Source organism: Macrotis lagotis, chromosome X (genome assembly GCF_037893015.1).
Source record: "Macrotis lagotis isolate mMagLag1 chromosome X, bilby.v1.9.chrom.fasta, whole genome shotgun sequence".
NCBI lineage: Eukaryota > Metazoa > Chordata > Mammalia > Peramelemorphia > Peramelidae > Macrotis > Macrotis lagotis.
In genome coordinates, this window is record NC_133666.1 from 305,064,034 (window position 1) to 305,087,415 (window position 23,382).

Here is a 23,382-nt window from a genome sequence, read left to right on the forward strand (position 1 = left end):
ATATAATGTAGTTGTTGAGTTTAATTTAAAAACCAATATGCTCTTCAAATCTAGGTTGGTTCTATAACCTATGAGATTGAGAACTTGAAATGGAATAGTTCCAGGAAGAAATCCATTCTACAGTTCCCCAAGGAAGCCCACAGGCCCCATGATGCTGTAAATGCTATACAACATGATAACCAATTACCAGTATGAACTATGAATCTGTAAATAAGTCAATAAAAGATGTCAAGCTATTTGCAAAGGTATGTGGAGGTGACTGAAAATATTAATACAAATTGCAATATTTAATTCTTTGCAACTCTGGTAGGAAAGAGGACTCATTCAATCAACAGTCATTTATTAAGCAATTATATTTTAGACCAATAGTTTTTAAAATTTTCTGAATCATAGACACAATTTTAAAAAATGAATTTAAATACATTAGAAAATAAAATAATTATATTGAAATACAATTATCAAAAAAGTTTACATACCCCAGAATAAGAGAACCTTGGTTCTAGATTACAAAAACAAAAACTCACAGTCCTTGCTCTCTAAGAGCTTACAATCTATTTTGGAGGGGAAAAAAGGAAAAAAAAATGTATATATCATATATATATACAAAATAGTTGATTTTAGAAAGAAACTAGGAGTTAGGGGTAAAAAGTATAAGTCAAGTTTTTGTGTGGAAGGTGGCATTTGAGCTAAGTCTTAAAAGGAAATTAAGATTTCTAAAAGAGGGAAGAAAGTAGTACATTCCAGGTAAGAGGGGACACAGGTCAGTATGAGGTATAGCAGACATGAAGGGGAGTAAAGTGAGATAAGTTTGAAAAGCTATTCTGGGGCCAGTTTCAAAGCCCAACAAAGAAGAGTTAATATTTGGGTCTAAAGGTAACCGAGAGTCTGGAATTTACCGAGTAGAGTAAAATTGTCAGTAACTTGGTTGGCTGTGTAGAAGATGCATATAGACTGGTGATAGAAGGCTCCCCAATACAACAATAGATCCTCCCCTCATTAGAGATTGATTTGGAGTAAGAGGGAAGAGGAAAAAAAAAATAGGAGGGAAGTAGTAAAGTCCAAGGAAGAACTTTTCAATTTCATAATTCTGCCTTGATTCTTGCTAGCAGTAATGTATTCCTGAAAATCCTTTCCAGCTTAGAAAATGATATCACCTTGGTAGCATGGTTCTGATGGTCCCTTCAGTTCTGCTGCCCACTCCCCCTCACCTCCCTAGGAGGTCATTAATGCAGAAGAGTCACAGGTCAGCTGATCAACCCTCATGGGAGATCATATGCCTGTCTCCTATTTTTCTATTTTTATCTTTGGAGTCCCCTTGGGACTTTCTTAAACCTATTCATCAGAATATAGGGCCTCTTGTTTAAAATATACATTTAAATAAAATATTTACAGTTAACACAAGAAATCTGAGGTCAATCTCAGTTAACCTTAGTTTGAAGTTTCTTATGAAACCTTAATGTTGCTATGTAATCTGCAGCAGAAAAGTAGTGTTCAAAATCTATAATTTTAAAAGGTCCACTAGATGATGTGTTGCAAAGAGGAATACAAAGATAATAAAAGCAGTGCAAACAATGTTTCTTTTGCTATTTGGAAACAAAACTGATTAACACACTGACAAATCTATTTTCAGGGAATATAATCTCTCTTTTTTAGGGCAGAACTTGAGCATTGCAATAATACAACATCAAGTTTTGTTTTTTCTATTTACATCACTGTTGTAACCACAGAAATCATGTGCCTGGTTCTGCTTACCTTACTTTTATCAATTCAAATTAAGTCTTTCCAGGCTTCTTCATAGTCACTGTCTATTACATTGCAAAAACATCCAATTGCATTCATGTTTTCATAATTTGTATAATGATTTCTCAATGCAAGGGCATCTATTTTATTTCCAGTTCTTTGTTATGAATATTTTCATGTACATTACAACTCATTTGTTTCAAGTAATATTTAATTATGTGAAGTATGGCAGACCAAACAAATAATTCCTATAGCCTCTTGTAGTTTGTTTATAGTATTGATCCAGATATTAATTATAAAACTAAACAAGTTAGTAGTTTTGATTATCATCCAGATTTGAATTTAAACAGAAACCAAATTAAACAAAAGATGTTTAACCCAATTTTGTACTAAGCATTTTAGCTAACATGTAGCATTTCTGACTTCTTATATTCAACGTCAAATGCTTCTAGTATTTTCCTTACATCTCTGCTTTTTCCCCTGTTTAATCCATTGTTAGCAGAAAACAGAGTGGGAGAATACTGGATCAAATTCAAGGGAACAGCTAAATTACAGTTAAGTATTTATCTATTCAGGATATCATTTAGTCAAACCAGGACTTTAGGAAGGCTGCTGGTGTTAAAAGCCACTCTGTGATACCATTAAGGTCATACAGGTCAAGTCAGCAATGCAACCCCACCCCTCCTGGGATTATTGGGCCCAAAATAATTTCAGACAGAAATCTGGAGAGTCGGCTCAGTTACAAATTGGCCCATGAAAACATATTCAGGTAATGCTGATCGTTTTTTTCTTTGGAATGTCAATCACCATGAAATCCTCTGCTAGCGTCACTTCTTGGAAATCCAACACAGATTCAGCTTGCTTTTTTAATTCTCTAATATCATCTGTTTCTCCCTCTCCAGACAGGAGGGGTGGTTTGTACCTCTGACTAAAGTGAGTAAGAACCAGTCTCTTGACTTTGCACAACTTGGCAAACTCTGCCGCCATACGTGGGGTGCTATGACCATATTCTTTTGCTTTATCCATGTGAGCATCATCTAGGGTGGCTTCATGAACCAAAAGATCTGCCTCGAAGCATAATTTCATTCCTCCATCACCTACAACCCCAGAGCAGTCACCCAAAATGCATATTTTTCTTCCAGGAATAGGCTTTTCCAAGACATCTTGGGGAGAAACTTTAACTCCATTTTCCAAAACAACAGCAACTCCATTTTTCAGTTTCCCATAGGCAGGACCTGGCGGGACACCTAATGACGAAGGCAGATGTGATTAAATCACTGGAATGGTATTTACAACTTCTTAAGAATGTTCCACTGTATCATCATCACAAATGTCAAAGAGAAAAGAGCATTTTATTCTTCTTAAAATTGTGTGATCATTAAAAAAATAAAGTTTGAGAAACTAGAATTCTATATTTTAAGAAGCTCAATTCTGGCTCTTTGTGTTAATGGTGTCTTTCTGGTGAAGTTATTCCTCTTCTATGTTAGATGATTTTTAAGTTTCTAAGTCCCACCTGGAATCTCATTACAACAAGCACAGCAGCCCTGTCTCCATATTCTATATGGAATGGAGAACAGAAATGTGCCACTGCTTATCTACCAGATAATCTATAGATTAAGGTAAAGAGGCTGCTGTTAAGAGAATACTGTATAATCTATATCTAATTGATACAATGATCAGATAAAATAATTCTCTTATGTAACTCATTTTTGGAAGTGAGACAGGAGAAGCTGTCTGATTTTATTAAGTCATTTATTCCAAATTAAATTATTGTTATCCAATAAACTGAATGGGCTGCTGAAGAAAGGCTATACCCCAACATTCTTTTGTTGCCATGTAAAACCAAAATTCACCATATATTATACCCAACTGTTGATCCTCCTTCTCTAATTTCCATTTCACTTAGCATTGTGCACTTTAGAAACGACTTAATGAAATGAGGTAAGTTGTACCTGCAATAACTATATACACATACAGTACAAGTACAATTTAAAAGCCAGCATGGTCAATCTGTGCAGTCTTTTGACAGCCTCATCTAAACAAAAATGGGGATGCAATTCTGATAATGCATTCACATAATCAGATCACCTGCTGCTCCAAAGGGATTCCTGACTTTCAAAAAAGAAAAAAGTTTCATAGCTCTGCACCTAGAGTGTCAAAATTCCTCTTTCCCCACAGCCCTCCAATGTTTACACACATTTGGCTTTTGCTCTGGCAAATACTTTTGAACTCCTGGAATTAAGTCTTTACCTGATAAGGAAACTTCTGGCAAAGAATTTAAGTAGACAAGATTTTTCTTGAATACTTGACTGGCTGTTAAGAAGGCTGATTTACAACTGTTTTCTCAGTTTAAATACTTCCAGCAGTATCAAAAATCAATCTAAGAGAAATATGGGCAACAAACTCACTTACCAAGGTCTTTTAGTTTCTGTGCATTGAGTCTTCCTGGGCGTTCCTTCTCTGCCACTGAAAAACCAAAGGATGGAATGCGATGGAAAAGGCGGAATGCTTTTACAAGAAATTGTTCATCATTGACCAGAACATAAGAGCCTTCAACTGAGTCTAAGAGGATCGTTCTCCCTTGAATCTCATTGGGAGGGTTGTCAGCTGCATCTAGGTAAGAGAAGTCTTTTAATTCTCCGGCAGGACACTGATCTTCTGTGGGCACCAACTCGTGGACAACATAGGGAAAAGTCAATTCTGAGTGAGAGAGCTCCATAGTCTTCCAAATGAAGTTCCGAAGCCCTACAGGCCCATAGATTTCCATAGGTGGTTTGGAAGCAGTGGGACTGCTCTGTAGACTGATAGTACAAAGAAGACCAGGAAGGCCAAAGAAGTGATCCCCATGAAGATGAGTTATGAAGATCTTTGTTATTCTCCCTTTTAAAAAAAATGGAAAAATAGGATCATAGTTTTATTTAGAAGAGATCAAAACAAAATGACTTCTAAGTGAAAAAGCATCAAGAGCAGCAGTATATAATTAAGGGTTCTATTTCCCATGATCTCATTCACTGAAGTTAACCAAGTGATTCTGGGATCTTTTTTGCAATAATTATACTGTACAGCATGTGAGGCTTAGAGCCCAGAAAGTCAAGTCCAAGTTCTGTTCCTGACTCTTTAACTGCTGTGAAGATGGGCATATCAGTTCTCTAAAATTGTTAAGTGACAGATGAGTTTGAATTTGCCTTGGTGAAATTCATTCTAGTTTTTTCCTAAAATTAATTTTTTCATTTTTCAAGCATTTATTATTTCTCACTTTTGTTTGGTTTTTTTTTTAGTTTTTTTGCAAGGTAAATGGGGTTAAGTGGCTTGCCCAAGGCCACACGGCTAGGTAATTATTAAGTGTCTAGACCTGATTCGAACCCAGGTACTCCTGACTCCAGGGGCGGTGCTTTATCCACTGCACCACCTAGCTGCCCCTATTTCTCACTTTCACTTCCCCCCCTGACTCATGTGGGGGAGGGGGGATATAGGGAAAGAGAAGGGAATTTTTTGTTCTAATTTTCAAAGTTCTATCATTATTTTAAAAAACATGAAATCTAAATGATCTAAATTGACTGAAAAAATTTTTTCAAATGAACACTCCAAATACAATAGTTTTAAAATCTGAATTGGTTTGTTTTCTAGATGCATCTTTACTGCTCTACCACTGTAGTCAGACACTGGATTGGAGGAAGAGGCAATATATTCTAAGGAAGTATAAGTAAATTAGAGCCTTTGACACAAATACTGGCAGTGTACCACTTTCTTTTATTTCCCCCCTTTTTAATATTTTTCTTCTCTAGGATACCTATTTTCCCTTCCTCTTGCCTATGCGTGGGCATGTCTAAACATGATTTGATCCTTCTAGAAGCATGAGGAAGTTGCTAAGACCTGGTCTGAACCCAGTCTCAGCAATGACATTTTCATATTTTTTTTCTCTCCAGCTTCTCATTCTCAACAACTTCACTGACTAGATACCTCAAACCAGGAAGCCTTTCTCTACTAAGTGAAAAACTATTTCCCACAGTTTTATCAAATAGTTTTTATAGAAGATGTAATATCTAGTGGCAGATATAACAGATCTAAGTAGAAAGATCATTACAATTATTAGAGGAAGGGAAATAGATATATGACAGATAAAATCAGGACTTTTATTTGGAAAGATTAAATATGAGTGGGCATACAATTAGTCTAAAATCATAACAGGAAGAGAAATAATGAATCTGAACTTTGGCAACAGGGTTACAAGAAAACTTTGAAGTTTGAAGGAGGTAAATTTAAGACAAATAAGTTTATAAGATGAGAAATATATTTATTCAAATTGTTTCCTGAAAAGATGAATCAAAATAAATCAGGTTGGGACAAATTGTAGGTTTGTCTATAATGGATATGAAGAGGAATTAAAATACTGGGTGATAGTTTTCTAATCTCTTAGGTAAACCGTGGAAAACATTAACTTCCCACAAAGTATCCTTGGTGTTTTTGTCTAAAGAATATGAGTCTCAAGGAGGCCTTTCTTATGTTGTTGCATAAGAAAGGTTTTTCTACTCTTCAGGTAGAATATATTATCTGGAAAGCAGCAGGTATAAGAGCTTAAATCAAAGCATTCCTTTATACAAAGCATGAATCCATAAGGCAAAATTCATTTCTAGCCAGAAAGGTATCCTACTATAGTGGAAAAAAAGGTCTTGATTTGGATTCAGAAGACTTAAGTATACTTTAAATACAGCAAGGTTCTGCTTCCTACTCCAATAAACTGTGGACAAATCACTTAACCTCTTCAATTTCCTCAACTGTGAAATGGCAACACTACTACTTATACAGAGGGTTATTCTGGGAAAGCATTCTGTATATATTAAAATATCATACAAGATAGCTGTGGTATAGTGAAACTGTATTAGCCCTGGAATCAAAGACCTAGGGTCAAATCCAGATTTGGTCACTTACTAGCTGTGTTCCTTTGGGCAAACAACTTAATCTATATATGCCTCAATTTCCTCAGTTGTACCATGGGGATAATGATATCTGTGTTACCTACCTCAAAGGAGTGGTAGTAATCAAAGGAATTAGTGGACCCAATTTTGTCTATATGAAAATGTGAGCTATTAGAAAATACCATTCAACAAAGATTCAGAAGGCTTGGGTTCTGGGTATCAAATCCTAATAACTTAGAATTTGTGGAAAATGTTTAATAAGTGACTACTGATATAAAATTAATAATAAGCAAGTCTGAGATTTGTGACTTGAATTACTTATTAAATGGAATTAATAATAATCTAAACATCTACCTAATTTAAAGGGATACTTTGAGTACAGGAAAATCTATATATTTTAGCTCCTTTGGAAGAAGGCATTATCCTACAGATTCTCAACAACCTCTTATCACAACCTCCTGGTTGAAGCCTCTGGGCATCTGTAAAAATGATGTTAAAAACTGATGTCCCATGATTTCTCTCTCATCACATTCAACTTAGATCAATGCATACCACAGAAACAACGTAAAGATTAACAAGCTGCCTTCAGTGGGGGGAGGGAAGCAAGATTAGGGGGAAAACTAAAATTCAAAAGAAAAAAAAATCTTTCAAAAAAAAACCAAAACCCTGATGTCCTTCCCAGAAAGGGCTAGAGGCAGTGAGTAGAGCTTTGTTCGGGTACTCAAAAGTTCCAAGAAGTGGCCACCAAATGTCTTGGAAATATAGGAAGAAAATGATTGGCAAAAACTACCACTGTATATAGTTGGAAAAACAAATAAAACATTTTACATTATAAATAAAATATGCAAACTACTTAAAAGAAATATAGGAAGAGCAGGGCACAACTCAGCATCAATAGAGTTTGTTTCTTGTAAAGGGATAAAGGTGAATGAGGCAGGGGGGAGATGCTCAAAGGCTATCATGTTATCAAATCTCTTGCTAGCACTTCCTTGGTGCAACATCATCACCTTCCCTTCTCCCCAAAATATCTCAGCTAAGGTTGTTCACCATAAATATAATTTCCAACCACTAATTAACTTTTTCTCAGGCATATAAAATACTTAGAGTAATGATATCAGCTGATCAACAACTATTTTACTAAATACCTACTACTTAAGAAGACCCTACTTGGTACTGAAAAGGCATAAGACTAGTTTGTGTTATAAAGAAGCTTACAATCTATTTGTGGAGACAGGATTCACACAGAGAACAATGCATGGCAGTATATAATTAAGGGTAATTTCTTTGCTTCAGAATGGAAGAACTGCAGGAGTTCTGAAGACAAGGAAATAAGAGAAGACTAAAATGGACAGAGAAGGCTCCACAAATGAGTTGCTAGGCCCAACTGAGGTTTGAAGGATACATGATGTATTTAAGCTTAGTGTAGAAGGCATTCCCAGCAGGGAGACCAATATAAATGAAGGTAGAGAGGGAAGGTAGAATGAGTTTTGTCTTTTTAAAGTATGACCAAAAAAAAAAAAAAAAGGAGCCATGTTTGTCAAATCAGGTACAAAGCCCTCACCTTGATTCCTTCCATGATTTGGGCCCTAACTGACCTTTCTAGTCTTCCCTGTCACTTCTATTCTATAAGTGTCTGGTCTTTTCTCCCTTTGCTCATCAATCGATAAACATTGATTTCTTAAGCACCAGTTATCTGCTAGGCCTGGGGGGATACAAAGAATGAAACAATCCCAATTTTAAAGTAATTTATAATCTAATTGGAGAGTCAACTATTACATATGTAAGTATGTACAAAATATAGTGAAAATACAAATAAAGTTAAAGGGGTTAAATGCTAGGTTGATGGCAAAGGAAGAAGGGGAGAGTGGGGTAGGGAGCAAAGGGGAAGGGCTTCCTGTAGGTAGTACTTGAGCTTAGAGGCAGAGGAGAAATGAAGGCTGTGCTTGAGAAACAGAGAAGTAGCTGATCTAGATGGCCTGTAGCTTATGAACGCAACAAAGAATGAGCCTGGAAATGTCACTTGGGGTTGGACTGTGAAGGACTGAACAAAGGAGCTATAATTTATATCCTAGAAGCAACAGGACTTTGGGAGAATTGATGGAATTAGGGGATGGCACAGTTAGACCATGTGCTTGAGTAAATAAAACCTCTTGGCCATTGCTGGGCTACCTGCTCTTCTCTATTCATCCTATACCACCAGTGTGGCTGCTATAGGCTACTTTTCCAGCGTGACTGATGACAGAGGCTCTCCCTTAGGCACTCTTATCTGGTCAAACTAGCTACCTTGTTGGATGTGAAGGACAATTCACAGCTCTTCTCTGTACCTTTGCACAGACTATACCTCACTGTCCCTATCCAATCCCTGGTAATTATTTCCTGTTTATCCTCCATATAGTTTTGTTTAACTGTGAAGGAACTCCCATTAGGCAGTGGACTCCTCAAGGACAGGGCCCTTTTGGGACCCCCTTTTGTATCCCCAGTGCTTAGCACTGTGCCTTGATATATAATAGATTCTTATTAATGCTAACTATTATCTATGAACAAGCTCTATTCCCCTCTCCCCATATTAGAACACAAGCTTCTTGAGGCAAGAATGTCTTACTTTTGTATTATAGTCATTTTACCTACTTTTTTCTCTAAAATTTTCATCCATAGGGGTGGGGGAAGATAATAAAGTGAGTGAGCAATTTTGTTAAGCTCTCCTAACTCATCCTTCTAAATAAATAAAGCTCCTCATATCAAATTCTTAGGGTTAAACAACAAAAAGATTCATTTTTTCTTGTCCAGGTGAGCTTATGAAGACAGAAAAAAAAGTCTATGGACACTAGGTGGGAGCTAGGGAGCAAGGCCACCAGCTCAGATCTTGGAGGTAGCAGCAGGAGCATTGTAAGGACCCAACAATTCCTAGGGTTGGTAGGGAGACTGAACACCCAATCAGAAAAAACTCCAAGAGGACCCATGAGCCAGCCCTGGGGTTCAAGATTAGGTGCCATTCTGCAGCTTTGTCACCCAAAACCCAAGGAATGTGAGGGATCAGAGGGTCCTACCAGGATGAGGACCCAAGTAAGACCAGAAGGGCAGTATCCAGACAACAGTCTGGTTCATATTACTCTGGAAGAATGGAAAACTTACAGGTCCGCAGGCCTAGTTGTGAAAACAATGTCTCAAAGCTCAGGTCAATCCTCTAACCCCCAGAGGTGAGCAGAGTCCAACTCTAACATAAAGTAAGTCAAGAAATAAGATGGAAAAACAATCAAGCAACAACAACATCAAAAAGAACCTGAACAATAAAAAGCTTCTGTGCTGATGACAGGGAATCTCAAGATAAAAATTAAGAAGGCAATGACTTGAAATTATCTACAAGCAAAATTTTAAAGAAAAATGTAGAATGGATATTTGTCCAAAAAGAATTCTTAGAAAAGCTAAAGAAAGAAATAAAAAAAAAAAAGTAAAATAAATAAATAAATAGAAAGTTTAAAACTCAAGTAAGAGCAGTAGAGGAGAAAAAAATAGGAAAATAAATTAAAGCAATGCAAGAAGATCTTGAAGAAAATGAACAGTTTGGTAAAACAAAGTACAAAGAATATTAGAAGAAAATGACTCCTTAAGAATCAGAATTAGGGGGCAGTTAGGTGGTGCAGTGGATTGAGCACCAGCCCTGGAGTCAGGAGTACCTGAGTTCAAATCCAGCTTAATAATTACCTAGCTATGTGGCCTTCCACAAGCCATTTGCCTTGCATCAAAAAAAAAAAAAAAAAAAGGAATCAGAATTGGACAAATGGCAAGAGATGTTCAATATCATAGGAAAAAAAAATTCCCCAGGCAGCTAGGTGGTACAGTGGATTGAGCACCGGCCCTGGAGTCAGGAGTACCCGAGTTCAAATCCAGACTCAGACACTTAATAATTACCTAGGTGTGTGGCCTTGGGCAAGCCACTTAACCCCATTGCCTTGCAAAAAACAAAACAAAACAAAACAATAATAATTCCCCAACAATTAGAACTGGTCAAACAGGAGCTAATGACTCCATGAGACATCAAAAAATAATAAAAATGTAAAATACTGATTATAAAAAGATGAAAATGTGAAATATTTCAAAGGAAAAAAACTAACCTGGAAGAAAGAACAAGGAGAGATAATTTAGGAATTATCTGCCTAACTGAAAGCCAGGAGAATCAGATTTCTGAACAGAGGATATGGTTTAAAAAAAAATAAAGAGAGAGAAGGTTTAAATAGAAGAGTTTAGGATGGAAGGAAATACACAATTATCAATCATAACTGTGAATATTAATGAGATGAACTCACCTATAAAATGGAAGCAGATAGCAGAGCCAGATTCCTGTTTACAAGAAAATACAGTTGAAAGAAAAAGATACCCACAGTTAAAATAAAGGGCTAGAACAGAACCTATTATACTTTATCTGAAGCAAAAAAGCCAGGGATAGCAATCATGATTTTAAATAAAGCAAAAGCAAAAACAGACCTAATCAAAAGAGGGAAACTACATCTTGCTAAAAGGTACCATACACAATGAATCAGTATCAATCTGAAACACATGTGCACTAAAATGACACAGCATTCAAATTCTTGGGGGGAAAAAAGTTACTTGGTTTAAAGGAGGAAATAGACAACAAAACTAGAGGGAATCTCAATTTATCATTCTCAGAACTAGATAAATTTAACCACGAAAAAAGAAGATAAATGGAATTTTAGAAAAGTTAGATAGACTCAAGCTCTGGAGAATAGTAAATGAGAACAAAAAGGAATTTTTGACCTTCTCTGTCAGTTGTATATGATACTATCACAAAAAATGACCCTGTAATGAGGCATAAAAACCTCACAAATAAAGCAAACATTAAATGAACCCTTTTTTGAAACATGATACAATAAAAATTACATTCACTAAAGGGCCTTGAAAGCAAAGATTACAAATTAACTGGAAACTAAATAATCTAATCCTAAAGAATGAGTAGATCAAAGGACAAATCATGGAAACAATCATTAATTTCATTAAAGGTTATGACATCAATGAGATGACATACCAAAATCTGTGGTATGCAACCAAAGTAGTACTTAACGGAAAATTTCTTTCTCTAAAATGATTATACAAATAAAAGACAGAAAGAAAGAAGTTCAATGAATTGGGTATGCAACTAAAAAATGCCTAGGAGGGGGGGGAAACTAAAATCCCTAATTAAACATCAAAATAGACATTCTAAACACTTTAAAGAAAGATCATTAAAACTGAAAGTAAAAAGCAACAACAATGAATTAAATAAAACTAGAAATCAGTTTTGTGGAAAAAATAGGGTAGCTAAAAGCAGTAACTAATTTGTTTTTTTTTAAAGGAAGAAGAAAACCAAATTTCTTGTATCAAAAACAAAAAGGGTAAGGGGCAGCTAGGTGGCGCAGTGGATAGAGCACCGGCCTTGGAGCCAGGAGTACTTGGGTTCAAATCAGACCTCAGACACTTAATAATTAGCTAGCCGTGTGGCCTTGGGCAAGCCACTTAAACCCATTGCCTTGAAAAAAAAATCTAAAAAAAACCAAACAAACCAAAAAAAAACCCCCCAAAACCAAAAAGGGTAAATGGACAACCAATGAAGAAGAAATTAAAGCAATTATTAGGAGTTACTTTGCCCAACAAAACTGACAATCCAGGTGAAATGAATGAATATGTTAGTGTTGTTCATTTGTTTCGATTATGTCAGACTCTGTGACCCCATTTAAAGTTTTCTGGGCAAAGATTCTGAAGTGGTTTGCCATTTTTTCTTCAGCTTATTTTACAATTGAGGAACTGAGGCACACAAGTTTAACTGACTTGCCCTGGATCACACAGCTAGTAAGTGTCTGAGATCAGATTTTAATTGAGGAAAATGAATCTTCCTGATTTTAAGCCCAGCACTCTATCCACTGAGCCACTATATGAATATCTACACAAATATAAGTTAACCATTTTAAAAGAACTGGAAATAGAATACTTTAACCCTATCATATAAAAGCCATAAACAAATTCCCTAAGGGAAAAAAAAACCCCAAGGATCAGATGGATTTACAAGCAAATTCTACCAATTATTTAAAGAACAATTAGATTCAAAATTCTATAAACTGGGAAAAGTAGGTAAAGGAATCAAGACAATTTGTGTCTTATGACACAAATATAAGTTTTGATAATTAAACCAGAGAAAATAGCAAGAAAACTGCAGACCAATTTCCCTAATGAGTACTGATTCAAAACTCTAAATAAAATATTAACAAGAAGATTACAGCAATACATCACAAGACCTCCACTATGACAAAGTGGTTATTCCAGGAAAGCAGGGCTGATTCAATATTAAGAAAACTATGAGTATAACTAATCACATCAATAATAAAAACAACAGATACGACTATATCAACAGATATTGAAAAAGCTTTTGGAAAAATACAATATCTATTGCTATTAAAAATACTAGAAAGCATAGTATTAATGGAGACTTTCTTAAAATTAGTTATCTATCGAAAAACAAGAACACAATCATCTAAAATGATTACAAATTAGAAGCCTTTCCAATAACATCAGAGATAAAGTAAAGATGCCCTTTATCACCACTATTATTCAATACTGAAATGCTAGCAGCTATACCATATAATGTAGGATAAGTCACTTAAACCTCTCTCTTCCCCAGTTTCCTCATCTGTTACATCTACTTCCCAGGGTCATTGTGAGGATCAACTGCAATACTATTTGTAAAGTGCTTTACAAACTTTAAAGAGTCATATAAAGGCCATTAGCTATCACTACCTAGGGGACTGTGGGCAAGTTACTCTTCCTTCCTAACCTCAATCTCTAAAATGAAGGGATTGGATGAAATCATTTATAAAATTCCTTCTAGTAATTTGCTGTGTTTGATATCATTTGAAGTTATGTCTTTGTGGTTCCTTGAAGTTTCTTACTGGCCAACCTAATTACTAAATTGACCTACTATGAATACATAACAAGGGCACTTAGGTAGTGCCCTGAAGGGGTGCATGCATTTAGGGATATAACTTGCTTGTAAGTAGTGGCTTTTGCTCTGAAGACACCACAAGACCCAAGTCCATAATTGCTCTTTTGCATAATGTGGCAGAAAATCTCTAATATATAATACCCTTGTGACCTGGAAAGGTGATGCTACATTTTCAGACATTTTGTTTTACTTGATTGTACTTATGTGTTACAAAGAGAGAGTTCTATCTTTATTTGGGGATGGGGGTGGGAAGTAACAGCAATGAAATAAAGGGTCATTATTAAACTATCTAAAAAGAAATTTTAACTATAACAATAACAAGGAATAAAATTATCACTTTTTGCAGAAGACATAATGGTATACTTAGAGAATCCAAGAAAAATGACTAAAAAATTAAGTGAAATAATTAACAACTTTAGCAAAGTTGCAGGATATAATATAAACCCACCCAAAACATCAGTATTTCCATATATTACAAATAAAACCTAGATGGAAGAAACATAAAATAATTGTATACAGTATAAAATACTTAGGAATCCACCTACCAAGATACACAGAACAATTATGTGAACACAATTACAAAACATTCTTCACACAAATAACTGAGAAATATTAAATGCTTGTGGGTAAGCAGGGACAATATAACAAAAGGACAATTCTCCCTGTTAATTCGCTGATTAAGTGCCATACCAATCAAACTATTAAAGAATTGTTTTATGGAGCTAAAAAAAAACAAAAACAAAATTCATCTGGAGGAAGGTCAAGAATATAAGAAAATCAACAAGAAAAAAATAGGAAGGCAGCCTACCAGTACTAGATCTCAAACTATATTACAAAAGGGTAATTATCAAAAGAATTTCATACTCTTTTAAGAAATAGGCTGATGGGGCGGCTAGGTGGCACAATGGATAGAGCACCGGCCCTGGAGTCAGGAGTACCTGAGTTCAAATGCGGCCTCAGACACTTAATGACTCCAAGGTCAGTGCTCTATACACTGCACCACCTAGCTGCCCCAACCCCTCACTGATTGTTAACCAATCAGAGCTGATTTCTACCCTCAGGGTTGCCCTCTTTTCTAAAGACTTTTTAAAGCATTCAGTGCTTAAATTAAATTCTCCAGTGGATGACTTTGCTTTCTGAGAGGGCCACTGACCTCAATTTGTCTATTATTTGTCTATTATTTGTTAGCCATAATTAATAGATTATTAATAACCCAGAAACTGTCTCTCAGACTTCTCATTCATCACATTAGAAAAATGTAAATTAAAACAACTCTCAACTACTACTACTTTACACCTTCAGGAAGCTAAGATGACAGAAAAATAGCAGTTGACTAAGAAAGAAAATGATCACTTTTGCTGAATATGTGATACTACTAGAGGATCCTAGCTGATAGAAAAAATAAAATGACAAATGCTGGACGCACCTATGGCAGTGCTGTGAAATAATCCAACTATTCTAGGTAACAATATAGAATTAAGCCCAAAGGGCAACAAAACTATACAAACCCTTTGATCCAAAAATATTACTACTAGGTCTATATACAAGGAGTAAAGAAAAAGGAGAAGGACCTAAAAGTACAAAAATATTTACAGCAGCAAGTTTTGAGATGACAAAGAATTGGAAACTGAATGGCTGAAAAAGTTGTAGACATGATTGTGAACTAACTATTGTGTAGTAAGAAATGATGAAAGGGGGGCGGCTAGGTGGCATAGTGGATAAAGCATAGGCCCTGGAGTCAGGAGTACCTGGGTTCAAATCCGGTCTCAGACACTTAATAATTACCTAGCTGTGTGGCCTTGGGCAAGCCACTTAACCCCGTTTGCCTTGCAAAAAACCTAAAAAAAAATGATGAAGGGGACAGTTTTAGAAATACTTGGAAGACATAAATTAACTAATGCAAAGTCAGCTGAAACAGGAGATCAACTGACACAGTACTAAGCAATACTGTAAGGAAAATCAACTATGAAAGTCTTAGCTATCTGATCACTACAATGATCCATCACAACTCCAAGGGACTCATGATATAAAATGCTATCTACCTCTAGATGGAGAACTGATGGACTTCAGAGGGTAGAATGAAGTGTTATTTTTTTTCTGTTTCACTTTTTCTTGAGGGGGAGGGGATATAATGTGGAAATGTTTTACATGACTATATATGTATAATGGATATCATATTTCTTGTCTTCTCAATGGATGGGGAGGAAGTGGAAGGAGGGAGCAAATGTAGAACTTAAAAAAATTAAAATAAAATTTCCACCCATCAAAATCCTATTCACTCTTTAAAGACTGGTCCAAATACCACTTTGCTTACAAAGTTGTCCCCAACTGACTCAGATGCAGGCATTTTTATGCTTCTTGACATTTTTATCATTCTCATTACACTAATCAAAATCAACATAATATTGTGTTTATTCCAGGAAATTCCATGAGGTCAAGGACTTTCTTACTAATCTTCATATCTGGGTAAAAGCATCTTCCATATAATAAACATTCAATAAATATTTCATGAATGAAAGAGAAGTAAGAATAGGTAGGATAGATCCAGATTAAAGGACCCTGAAAAGCAGGCAAAACAATGGAATTTCAAGAGATTCTCATTAATTAAAAAAAAAAAGCAGCCAAGAAAAAAAGACTGACCTGCTTTAAGTTGGCTTTTCATGAACTGTGTTTGTGTCCCTTCCCCACAATCAAAAAGCCAGCAGGCTCCTTCACATCGGAGAGCTACAGCAGAGGCTCCCCTGGTGGGCGATGGGTATGCAGAGCCCGTTCCTAGGAAGGTTACATCCATGGACATCTTCTACCTTGAAACAACAAAAAGGAAATCCTGAGTTCACTGCATATCACAAATCACAAACCTGATAGCCCTGCTGACACTACTGGCAAAATGGTAAACGATATTTTGGATACTAGAACCCTCTCTTAGGGAACCCAAAGTCAATTGTAGTGTTATACACAAACCCAAGGTTGATTTGAATAGTTTCCATAATTCCTTTTATCAACAACTTCTAAATCACATAGGACTAACAATTTTTTCTATAAAATTTTTATTTTTTTAGTGCTTCCTAATTACATGTAAAAATATGTTCATTTCATTTTCTAAACTTTGTTTCAAATTTTCTCCATCCCCTTTTACATCCTTGATATCAATTATACATGTGAAGTCATACAAAACAGATTTCTGCATTATCATGTGGCAAAAGAAAACAAAAAATCTCAAAGAAAAATAAAGCAAAAAAAAGTATTCTAAAATCTGCATTCAGAGTTTATCAGTTCTCTCTGAAGGTGGACAGCATTTTTCACCATGAGACCCTTGAAATTCTGACTTAAATTTTTTAAAAAAGCAACTACTCATAAATCAATTAATTAAAAACAAATCAGAATTTGGGCTGGAGATAAGACATTAAAATAAAGCTCAGCAAACTTTGGGTGACTTTGAAGCCACATTGACCTCCTGTCTCCAAATTTCTACAGAGCCTTTATGGCAATCATTTTGGTTCTTAATCCTATGATGTTCTTTCAGTCATTTCCCAGTTCTATTTAACCCTTTGTGAGTCCATTTGGGATTTTCTTGACAAAAATAATGGAATGGTTTGTCATTTCCTTCTCCAGCTCATTTTACACATGAGGAAACAAAAGTAAACTGGATAAGTGACTCCTCCAGCGTTAAACAAGTTAGTGTCTGAGACTAGATTTGAACACAGTAAGATGAAACTAGTTGACTCTAGGCCAAGCATGCAATCCACTTCGATATCTAGCTGCTCTCTTAATCCACTTCTTTGCTATTTAACTTGTTTCATGAAACATATAACTTTGTTCCCTAACTAAACATAAATCCCAGGGGATTTTTGTTTCTTTTGAATACCAATTCCATTCTAATAGAGTACTACCCCCATTTCAGGAACTAGTAAGAACTCAAATTTCTGATGAATAATAATCCATATTTACATAGCCCTTAAAGTTTACAAAACTTTCCTCACAACAGGCAGAAAATTAAAATATTATTATCCAATTACCAAATGAGGAATTTGGGGGTCAGAGTGATAAATGGGGCAATCACTTAGTAGTATACAACTGAGACTTGAGTCCAGGTCATAGAATCATGCATTTAGAGGGGGAAGAGATCTTAAAGATCAGCAAGTCCAACTCCTACATTTTACAAATGAGGAAACTGAAGTCCACAAAGGATAAGTAAACTGTCTGATCAGAACTGAACCCAGGACTTCCTAATTCCAACTCCAAAGACTTATCTATTATACTTATTTGTTTTCAAACTATAATATGAAAATCCCTGGGGGCTCCCTGAGAACTTTTTGGGGATTTGCAAAGTAAAAACTATTTTCATAATACCAAGGTACTATTTGCTTTTTAAAATACCTCTTCCTTCGGGGTGGCTAGGTGGCACAGTGGATAGAGCACCGGCCCTGGAGTCAGGAGGACCTGAGTTCAAATTTGACCTCAGACACTTAATAATTACCTAGCTGTGTGGCCTTGGGCAAGCCACTTAACCCCATTTGCCTAGCAAAAAAAAAAAAAACCCTAAAAAAAATACCTCTCCCTTTTTCAACTACTTATCTGTGTAAAATCATATTTTCTTCATATACTTCAATCAAAATACAATATCACAGGGGGTTGTTAGGTGGCCCAGTGGATAGAGCACCGGCACTGTAGTCAGGAGGACCTGAGTTCAAATCCGACCTCAGACACTTTAATAATTACCTGTGTGGCCTTTGGGCAAGCCACTTAACTCCATTTGCCTTGCAAAAAAAAAAAACCTAAAAAAATATAGTATCACAACAGATTGAAGAAACAGATATGATAATCTAGTTGTATTCTATTAAGCTAGAATTAATGAGTTTTGTAAAAATATGAAAAAAATCACTCTTTTCACTGACTTTTTCGTTTTGGAAAATATTTTTCATAAAAATATATAATCAGTTTATTGTTATTTTTAATAGGAATTTTTTTAGGGTTTTTTTTGCAAGGCAATGGGGTTAAGTGACTTGTCCTAGGCCACACAGCTAGGTAATTATTAAGTGTCTGAGGTCGGATTTGAACTCAGGTCCTCCTGACTCCAGGGCCGATGCTCTATCCACTGTGCCACCTAGCCTCCCCTGTTGTTATTTTTAAGTTAATTAGTATATAGTTGAAAAAATGTATTATTGGGGGAGCTAGGTGGCACTGGTCCCGGAGTCAGAAGGAACTGAGTTCAAATTCAGCCTCAGACACTTAATAATTATCCAGTTGTGTGTCCTTGGGCAAATCACTTTACCCCTTTGCCTTGCAAAAACAAAAAAAAAGGTATTATTTCTGATAGGGTAAAAATCAATAGACAATTTTGACTACTATCTGTTCAGGTCTGTACCTACACTAATATGCTCACTATCTTAAGTCTTTAAATTAGAGTTTAATGCTAATATACTTCTAAACCAAGACAATATAATCCAAGAGAGAGACACAATTACGTACATATGTGTGTGTGTGTGTGTATACACACACACACACACATATGTACGTAATTGTGGCTCTCTATATATAGATATATCTCTATATATGAACAAGAGAAAACATCAAAATGGAAAAAGAAAAGGAAATCTAAGAGATAAAGAAAAGCTACCCAAGTTTTAACACATGAAAAAGCTGGCTGGGGAAGTACCTTGAGATGTCACAGCCTTTTCCTTTGACTGGGAAAGTCCTTTTGGCAGAGCATCCTCTCCAAAGGGAGATTCTTCCAAATCCCCTTTCCCAAGGAAGACCTCTATAATGCTTACACAAAAGTGGCACAGGTCCAAGGGTTTACAAGACTGAACTCAGTGATCCTCAAGTTTTGGCCAAAACAACTTCAAATCCTGAGTACAATCCACTCTCTCCAAGATGTCTTAGGTAAATAGCCAGGGATGGCCCAAGTCCCCAGGTGTGGACCCCAAAACATGTTTACTACTAGGAATGTTTCCTAGAACAACCTACCCTGGAACATGCTTTGGTTAACATGTTTTAGTTCAGTGTGCTCAGGAAGTTCCTTCTCCAGGGACCATGACAGCTGATAGGGAAGATCTCACTTTAACCCTTCACCATGAAATCAAAGCTCTTTGGGGTCTTCAACAAGTTTTAAGATTGGAAAGGGATCCTAAGACCAAAAAGTTTGAAAATTTCTGAACTCTCTTCTGACTCCCAACCCAGTATGTTTTTTCATCCTTAATACACTCCATCTGTGTAGCAGAGATTCAGGCCAAGTGAAGACAGTGAAAATAAAACAGAACTTACACACACATTATAGGCAAATTGTATAAATTACCTTAAACTATTTGTTCAATTGTTTCAGTCTTATCTGACTCTGGATCCCATTTGGAGCTTCCTGGCAAAGATACTAGGGAGGTTTGCCATGTCCTTCTTTAACTTTATTTTACAGACCAGAAAATTGAGTCAGACAGACTAAAATGACTTGCCCAGGGGCACACAGCTATTAAGTGTTAAAGGCCAGAACTGAACTTGGGAATTTGACTTCAAGTCCAGAATTCTATCCACTGTACCACCTAACTTCAATAAAAATAGAAATAATTAATAATAACCTAGTTGGGGAGGCGGCTAGGTGGTACAGTGGATAAAGCACCAGCCTTGGAGTCAGGAGTACCTGAGTTCAAATCTGGCCTCAGACACTTAATAATTACCTAGCTGTGTGGCCTTGGGAAAGCCACTTAACCCCATTGCCTTGAAAAATCTAAAAAAAAAAAAAATAACCTAGTTGGGTAGTAGAGTTCTGGGCCTGGAATAAGGAAAACCTGAGTTCAAATCTGAACTCTAAAATTAGATATGTGACACTGGGCAAGTCCCTTTATGCAGTTTCTGCTTCTATAAAAAAAATAAGCTAGCAATAGAAATGGCAAAACCACTAGCATTTTTGCCAAGAAAATCCTATATGGGGTCATGAGGAGTCAGACACAACTGAAAAGTGAATGGACAATAACAACATATTAAAGCTGAGAACAGAGGCATGAGTAATTCAAAAAGTAGTTATCATGATGTATTATGGTATGTGTTTATAAACTTTTGGGAAGTTCTAACAAAACACTGAAACAATGCTTTGAAAACCCTCTCAGAAGTTGTAAAAGCAATCCTGTTTCTAATTTCCCCCTAATATTTTGACCTTCCTTGTGTGCCACTCTACTTTGGGATCATTCCCCAATATGAAGAGCAAGAAGTACATAGGTGCATGGGAGTTGGAAGGATTGAGTTTCACTCAGACTCTTAACCTCAGGAAAATAATTAAACTTTCTAGATCTCCTAGTATTGGTCTTGGCATCAGAGAGACAATTTCAAATCCTAACACTGAAGCACTGGCTGTGCGATCTTGGATGAAATCACTTCTCTCTCTAGGGCTCTATGAAACTTTTCTGGGGCATGGGGAAAGTTGCTATTTTTCTTTTAATTTCTACTAAACTAGCAGCTCCCCCACCCTTACCTTTTTTTGGTTTAAAAAATAAATACAAAACCCTTTTTACATATAGAAAAGTCAAGCAAAGCAAAATCCTATATTGGTCACCTCACCTTTGTGAGGAGGTAGATAGTATTAGAAGTGCAACAGGTGACACAACGGACAGAACATTAGGTTTGGAATCAGGAAAACTTATTTTTCTAAATTCAAATGGAGTCTCAGACACTTAGTCAGTGACCCTGGTAAGTTACTTGACCCTATTTGTATCTGTCTCTTCATCTGTAAAATGAGATGGAGAAGGAAATGGCAAACTATTCCAGTATCTTCACCAAGAACATTCCAAATGGGATCACAAAGAATCCAAAACTCAACAATAATGGGTAGCATCTTTCCTTTTTTGGAGGGTGGGGTACGTGAAAAAAGAAGCAAAAGCAATAAATGAAAAAAATTATACTTCAATGTGCACTCAGAGTTTATCAGCTCTCTCTCTGCAAGTTATTTTTCATGACCAGTCGTTTGGGAATTGTCTTGAATCAGTGTATTAGAGAGAAGATCAAAGATGATCACTGTATAATATTGCTATTCGTGTCTATTGTTCGGGTTCTTCTCACTTCACTCCATTAATTGATATGTTTTCCCAGGTTTAAAAAAATAGATATTTTGATAACTGAATTTCAATGCCACTGATTTCCTGTACAATTCTATTTATATATTTTTAGACCATCTCTTTTTACTTTTTATATTTATTTGTTTGTTTGTGTTTTGCTAGGCAATGGGGTTAAGTGGCTTGCCCAAGGTCACACAGCTAGGGGAATCATTGTCTGAGGCCACATTTGAACTCAGGTCCTCCTGACTCCAGGGCCGGGGCTCTATCCGCTGCACCACCACAACCCTATTTATATTATTTAACGCATCGATAAACATGACTGTTGTCAGACGGGGGTCTATGGGCTTCACCAGACTGGTTCTGCAACACCAAAGAGTTTAAGAGCCTCTTCCCTGTGACCGTCAGTGGAGGAATGGCTAAACGAGCGACAGCGCACGAATGTTCTCCAGGGACTCATGAGGGGTTGGACTTTGGCGGAACACATGAATTTCATGCGCTGGTGCTGAGTGCCGGAGCGGGACCCAGGCAACGTGGAGCACATTCATGAGGGACGCGGGGAGGTCAAGGACGACCCGGGGAGACCTGTTACGGACAAAACCCCCCAAGAATCTGAATTATATTCACTTTTGGGGGGGCTTTTTTCCAAGGCAGCGGGGTTCCGCGGCTTGCCCAAGGCCACACAGCCAGTCACGATGAGGGGTCTGCGGTTACCTTTGGGGCCGGGTCCTGACTGCGGGCCGGGGCTCTGCCCAGGCGCCACCTCGCCGCCCCTCTGGACTCAGTGTTTTCTAAGCCGGCTCTCGGGCTTCTCCTCGGCGTCCCAGGGCGGCTCTCTTTCCCCCAGCTCCGTGCCCGGCACGTGGGTGCCACACCGGGTGCCCGCGCTGCCCTCCCCCGTCTCCGTCCCCCTCTCCCCGACCCCGCCGCCCCGCTGGGGCCGGGCCGCACTCACCTGTTCTCGGGCCGCCCCGGAGGGGCAGGGAGGAGGCGCGGCGCTCCGCCGGCCCGGGCGGGGCCTAGGGGCCGGACCCAGCCTCTCCGGGTTCAAGGCGACCCCGGGGGCGCTGGGGGCCGCGAGGGGAGCCGCGGCCGGAAACGTGCCTCCATGTGGTCTGCCCCCCGCGATCACTTCCGAGGGCGGGCCGCCCCACGCGCAGGCGCGGGCGCTCGGGCCACGTGTCCCCCGCGGCTCCGCCTGGGCCCGGCCCCAGCGAGGCGGGCCAGCCCAGCCACGCTGTGGCCGACGCCTTTTGTTTCCAGATCCCCGATTCCCCGAGGAGGAGAGCCGGCCGGGGACCTCAAGGGCAGCGGATTCTAGTTAAGGCTGGCCCGGAGGGAGGCCAGGGCGGCGGGGCCGAGGGCGCGCCGCCGGGGAGCCGCCCTGCGCCCCCACGCCATGATGCCGGGCGCCGCCGGGCCGCTTCTGGCCCAGACGGAGGGAGCCGAACCGAGCTGCCGGAAGTGACCGTGCAGGATGGGGCTTAAAACCCAGTTGGAGTTGTAAACAATCTTTGAATTTTCAATTTATCCTCTTTCCTCAAGCCTTCCCTACAGACAGCTCCACACAAGAGTGTGTGGGGCAAAAATCCCCTTAAAATGGGGGGGGGGGGGGCCGCAGGGGATGGAGCCCCGGCCCTGGGGTCAGGAGGACCTGAGTTCAAATGTGACCCCAGACAATAATGACCCAGCGGTGTGGCCT

General features: G+C 37.9%; 1 protein-coding gene across 1 annotated transcript; it reads right to left on the minus strand.

Annotated features, from left to right (window-relative positions):
* Positions 1-315: 315 nt before the first annotated feature.
* Positions 316-22,785, minus strand: ELAC1 (elaC ribonuclease Z 1). The gene is made up of 4 exons (XM_074200732.1): positions 22,636-22,785; positions 16,285-16,448; positions 4,153-4,620; positions 316-2,987 (listed from the first exon to the last, which is right to left on the minus strand). Exons 2-4 carry the CDS (start codon positions 16,439-16,441, stop codon positions 2,506-2,508), a joined length of 1,107 nt encoding a protein of 368 aa, XP_074056833.1. The 5' UTR covers positions 16,442-16,448; positions 22,636-22,785; the 3' UTR covers positions 316-2,505.
* Positions 22,786-23,382: the final 597 nt, after the last annotated feature.

Excerpts from the sequence above, each read along its gene's own strand:
- ELAC1 (XM_074200732.1), bottom strand. The coding sequence starts at position 16,441 with ATGTCCATGGATGTAACCTTCCTAGGAACGGGCTCTGCATACCCATCG. Across the intron at positions 4,621-16,284 it reads GAAAAGCCAACTTAAAGCAG|GGAGAATAACAAAGATCTTC; the intron begins GTCAGTCTTTTT and ends TTTTTTTAAAAG. Across the intron at positions 2,988-4,152 it reads ACAGAAACTAAAAGACCTTG|GTGTCCCGCCAGGTCCTGCC; the intron begins GTAAGTGAGTTT and ends CTTCGTCATTAG.